Source organism: Cyprinodon tularosa, unplaced genomic scaffold, assembly GCF_016077235.1.
Source record: "Cyprinodon tularosa strain WSP-4 unplaced genomic scaffold, ASM1607723v1 ctg1045, whole genome shotgun sequence".
Lineage (NCBI taxonomy): Eukaryota > Metazoa > Chordata > Actinopteri > Cyprinodontiformes > Cyprinodontidae > Cyprinodon > Cyprinodon tularosa.
Window position 1 is genome coordinate 232,129 of NW_024037833.1, and position 5,134 is coordinate 237,262.

Sequence of the window (5,134 nt, forward strand, 5' to 3'; positions counted from 1 at the left end):
TAGAAGTAAAAAAAAGGTTAAAGTGTCATCTGTCATCATGTCCTTATAAAAACTGGAAGAATAAACAGTTTAAACTTTTATTATTATACAAAAACCAAAATGACTTTAAGCCATCTAATATAAGACAGTAAAACATTTTAAACAAGTTGTTAATCACGGCCTGTTGGTCACAACGAGTTTAATGTCAGCAGGGCAGCTCAGCAGAGGATAATAGCCTGTAAGTATGCGGATCCTCTCAGTCAGCAACATTAACGGGGACACGACGCATCCTGCTCCAGCCCCGCATGCTTAGCTGAAGGGGTATTAGCCATAACGCTGGAGGCTCAGTCAGAGTCCGCCGTCTGCTGTGGAGGACGCTGCTTATCATGGGGAGCACCAAGAGGGTAGGAAACCTATGGAACAGGAGGCAGAGCCTCTTCCCAAACTACAAAGTCACGGACTCGGACGCCAATCGAAGACCATCTGAGACCGTTTACCCGCTCGCCAAGGAGAGCTGCGTGAAGACATGGAACTCCATGCAAGAACTGAGCCGGGACATCTATGACATATATGCTGAGTATGAGGATGAGGAGGACGATGGTGGCCCGCTCAACTTCTCCAGGCAGATCTCCCCCTCCAAGAAGAATTACGTGATCAACATCAATGTAGGAGGGAAGCCCTATCAGATCGCATACAAGATGGCAGCAAAGTACCCCAAGACCAGGATAGGACGCCTGGCCACCTACACGGATCACAACATGAAGCTGGACTTGTGCGACGACTACATCGTGACCAGCAACGAGTACTTCTTCGACCGGGACCCAGAGGTCTTCCACAGCATCTTCAACTTCTACAGGACGGGCGTGCTGTGGATCAAGGATGAGCTGTGTCCCCGCAACTTCCTGGAGGAGATCAACTACTGGGGCGTGAGGATCAAAAACACCAACCGCTGCTGCCGCATCTCCTTCGAGGAGAGGCAGGACGAGCTGAACGACCAGCTGAAGATCCAGAGGGAACTGGAGGCCGAGGTGGAGATAGAGGAGAATGAGGAGCTGTTCCATGACATGTTTCTGGGTCAGACTCGTCGAGCCATCTGGAACCTGATGGAGAAGCCCTTTTCCTCCGTCAAGGCGAAGATAATGGCGGTGGCCTCCAGCCTTTTTGTCCTGATCTCCCTGGTGGCCATGACCCTCAACACGGTGGAGGAGATGCAGTACAAAACGCACGCGGGCCACCTGAGCGGCAAGACTTACTGTGAATACGTAGAGTCCATATGCATCGCTTTCTTCACCATGGAGTACGTGCTGCGCCTCATATCCACCCCTGACCTCAGGGCCTTCAGTCGAAGCGTCCTCAACACCGTGGACCTCATCGCCATCCTGCCTCAGTACCTGCAGGGCATCCTGGAGTTCTTCGACAGCGAGGAGAACTACATGAAACACGAGGCTGACATCAAGGCGGTGGGGCAGGTGGGCAAGCTGGGGCAGGTGTTGAGGATCATGAGGCTGATGCGGATCTTCCGAATCCTGAAGCTGGCTCGCCACTCCACCGGCCTGAGGGCGTTTGGCTTCACCCTGCGGCAGTGCTACCAACAAGTGGGCTGCCTCTTCCTCTTCATCGCCATGGGCATCTTCAGCTTCTCCGCCATGGTGTTCACCGTGGAGCACGACATGCCGCAGACCAACTTCACCAGCATACCACATGCATGGTGGTGGGCAGCAGTAAGTGGATCTTTGGTGTCGGTCTCCAGTCAGAGCAGCGCTCATTTCAAGGTGTTTGATTTGCAGAAAGATGATTTGAGTTGGAACAATGGCCTCAGACAGGTGGTGACAAAGCCTGCCCGTCTGCCAGAAATAAACCCATTACCAGATCATCGCACTGGCTCCCACAACAGGTGGTGGAGTCCTGCTTGTAATCCAGGGAGGGGAATAATAATCCTCAGAAGCAAACTGATGGATAACACAAAGGGAGGAGCGAGCGAAGCCAAGAGCTGCAGACTCTGGTTGTTTTTTACCAGTAATGAGTCACTGAAGCCGACACTTCTGAGTCATCTTTGCAGTGTTTCATTCAGATATGAAACGGAGGGGATAGATATGCTAACCTAAACAGACCTAAACAGACCAGGAAAGATGAACCTCAGAAGCAAATATTAATATAGAGAGCTGATAAAGCAAAAAGATTTGATTTAAAATGAGGAACAACGGCAGATTTACAGACAATACAAATAAATGAAGAAGAAGGTAAAAAAGTTTACATACCATCAATTTAAGGATGCTTCTTAACTGTTTATTTAAAAAGGTGAAATAAAATCCCAACAGTGTTTTCAAAAATAAAGATCCATTCACAGTCATTATGGGTCAAAAGCTACTCAACAGGTTTTCTCTTTAGTGAATTTCAATAAACTTCTGGCATAATTACTATCCAGACGTTCAACCAAAACTGTTTTAAAGTAATTTATTAAATGTGACTGCAGTGTTGATGTGTGTGTGTGCTCTTGGTTATAATATATTGTCGGGAAAAATAGCACATTGTGGGACAGACTGCTCCTTGTGAGGCCCGATGTGTGGACCCCACAGGGAAAATTGCTGTTTTAGTGTCAGGGATCATGTTTAGAACTAAGGTGTGAACTGAATTTAGGTTTGAAATGAAGCCGTAATAGTTAGGGTCATGTTAGACTTTTTAATTTTAATCTGTTACTTTAAACAGAATTTAACACTGAAATAAAATTAGGTTTTTATGGATCCATGTTATACATTAACCTTTAAAAAAAACAAAACGTTTCCATTTTAAAATCTAAATTGTTTTTTTTAAGTAGAGAACAACAATCGTTCAGTTTCCCATATTTTCTCAAACCCCTGAACTGAGCGTTTGTTATTTTCTTTCTTTTTTCTGTCTTAATGTTGGCAGTGGGCTTTAGGCTGCCCTTCAAGGCTTTAAACCTGGGTTTAACCAGAGACTAAGCCATTCTCAAGCACATATCTAGGAGCTCATTTTGAGCCTGGATCCAGATTTATTGTTGATTCTGTTCATGGTGGAGAATCCTGCTTCACAGCAGCAGGTTGAGCCAAACATCCTCTAAATGTGCAGGGTCATCTTTGAGCACGCCATTTCACTTTTCTTTCACCAGTTCACCGCAGTTCTTCCAGCAGTCCACACTTTCTCTGCTCTCTTTTTCTCATCGTCTTCTCCTTCTTTCCCATCGCCCGGCTTGCCACAGGTTTGCCTGCTGTGTCTAAAAGTAGTGCAGCCTGGAGCCGGACGCTCCGGAGGGCTTTACGGTATTAACAGGAGAAGAGTAGCAAGTGAAGTTAGACACTGTTGTCAGACAACATGCAGTGATTTATAAATGTTTTAAATCAGGTTGGGTCCGGATCTGGACCGCTTAAGTAGTGGCCTTGAAATTTTCCAAAATGCACCTTGAAAAGTAAAGATAATCCATGGTCACTAGATGTGCTGATATATCCCATGATGCTTTGCCACGACAGCCTGGCAAAGCATCATGGGATTTTTTTCGGTGTCAGTAAATTACAAAGATGGCGCAGGCATCGTCTGGGAAGGAGGAGTTACGTGACCAACGGTGAGCGAAAAGTATTGACCATCTGTCTGAACGGTCCGTTAACTGAGTTCACTTTATAGCCCACTATATAGCGATGGAGGGATTCAGCTTTGAAGACTATGTGGTAGCATCATGCCATGGGCTGGTCACTAGTGCTAAAATTGTCAGTAAATTTGAAGTCAGAGAGGATTCCTGGAGTTGCTGAGTTGGCTCCAACTTCCTGGTTTTGGTGTCACCCATGAATCTCAGAGTCTCTTTGTTTGCTCACCAGCGCTGAACCAGCTCTCCCCTGTCTGTCCATAGGTGAGCATCTCCACAGTGGGCTACGGAGACGTGTACCCAGAGACAATCCTGGGTCGCATCTTCGCCTTTGTCTGCATCGCGTTTGGAATCATCCTGAACGGCCTGCCCATCTCCATCCTCTTCAACAAGTTCTCAGACTACTACTCTAAACTGAAATCCAACCAGTACACAGCCTGCCTGAAGAAACGAGGGAAGGTCAGGTTCTCCGAGAGGACCATTAACTCGGTCAGCAACTGCTTCGGCAGCCATCACTGATTCCTTCTGGGAAAATCTGAGCAGGAAATGTGCCTGAAAAACACGTATGGAAAGATGGCAGCTTCCGAGCAGGAACACGGAGACATGCAGCTTCTGCAGCCTCTCTAGCAACGCTTAGTGGTAGGAAGGAGTAATGAAGGAGGAGAGCATTTACTTGAAGGTAGAAATGGAATAAGTCTGCAAGACGCCACACATTGACTTGTTTTCCTAAAATAAGTCAAAAAGTTTAAGACTGATGATCTCTAAACTTACTGAATACTTGATGCTTATTGGACTCCATTAAAAATGCAGAAAAAAAATCAAAATATGTATTGAATAGGGGATATTTGTGTGCATATTTTTGTAAAAACGTGGCTTCAGTGAAGCTGAGACGAATCTTTAAATGTTTACAGGTTTGACTCTGTTCCTGTGAGGCCAAGATATGATGTGTCAGTTATTATTCCTATAAATAATGCTTCTGCTTTACAGAGTATTGCAATAATCGCCAACGATGCTTGTCTCATAATAAACTCAGAATGTTTTCATTGGAGTCAGAATGCAGACCTTTTTAAATAAAATCTGGGGAAAGCGTGTTTCTGCTGACCTCAGACAAAAGCCGTGTGTTCAAATTTACTTCAATCATCTACAATCTGCAGACCTGAATGAAACTAAAGTCTCTCTCATCAGTCCCTGGTCCTGGATTTATGTATGTGAATCTGAACCTTCTTCATGAATACGGAGATACATTTGTTCCAACATTTTTCACATGTTTCAAATAAGGAAAAATGAAAAAAATATGTTTCAAAAATGAAAAACAAAGCAAAAAAATTTTTTTTTGTGTTTGCATGTCCTGTTTTGCCTATAGAAGTCTGGAAATAGATGTTCCAGAGATAACTGATAGCCCAACAGCTTTGCTTTCACAAGCAGACCATTATGACTGTTGCCATGAGGTTCTGATTGATGCTTGTATATTAAACTTTAATAAAAATTATTTAAGGAGTAAAATTGTGTACGACAGGGAGATAGAAAGGGAGGTCAGAAAGACAGAGGGGATAAGAACTA

General features: G+C 44.8%; 1 protein-coding gene across 1 annotated transcript; it reads left to right on the plus strand.

Moving 5' to 3' along the window:
- The first annotated feature begins 252 nt into the window (after positions 1-252).
- LOC119782397 (potassium voltage-gated channel subfamily V member 2-like) lies at positions 253-4,622 on the plus strand. The gene is made up of 2 exons (XM_038283350.1): positions 253-1,700; positions 3,839-4,622. Exons 1-2 carry the CDS (start codon positions 366-368, stop codon positions 4,091-4,093), a joined length of 1,590 nt encoding a protein of 529 aa, XP_038139278.1. The 5' UTR covers positions 253-365; the 3' UTR covers positions 4,094-4,622.
- The last annotated feature ends 512 nt before the right edge of the window (positions 4,623-5,134 follow it).

Excerpts from the sequence above, each read along its gene's own strand:
- LOC119782397 (XM_038283350.1), top strand. The coding sequence starts at position 366 with ATGGGGAGCACCAAGAGGGTAGGAAACCTATGGAACAGGAGGCAGAGC. Across the intron at positions 1,701-3,838 it reads ATGCATGGTGGTGGGCAGCA|GTGAGCATCTCCACAGTGGG; the intron begins GTAAGTGGATCT and ends GTCTGTCCATAG.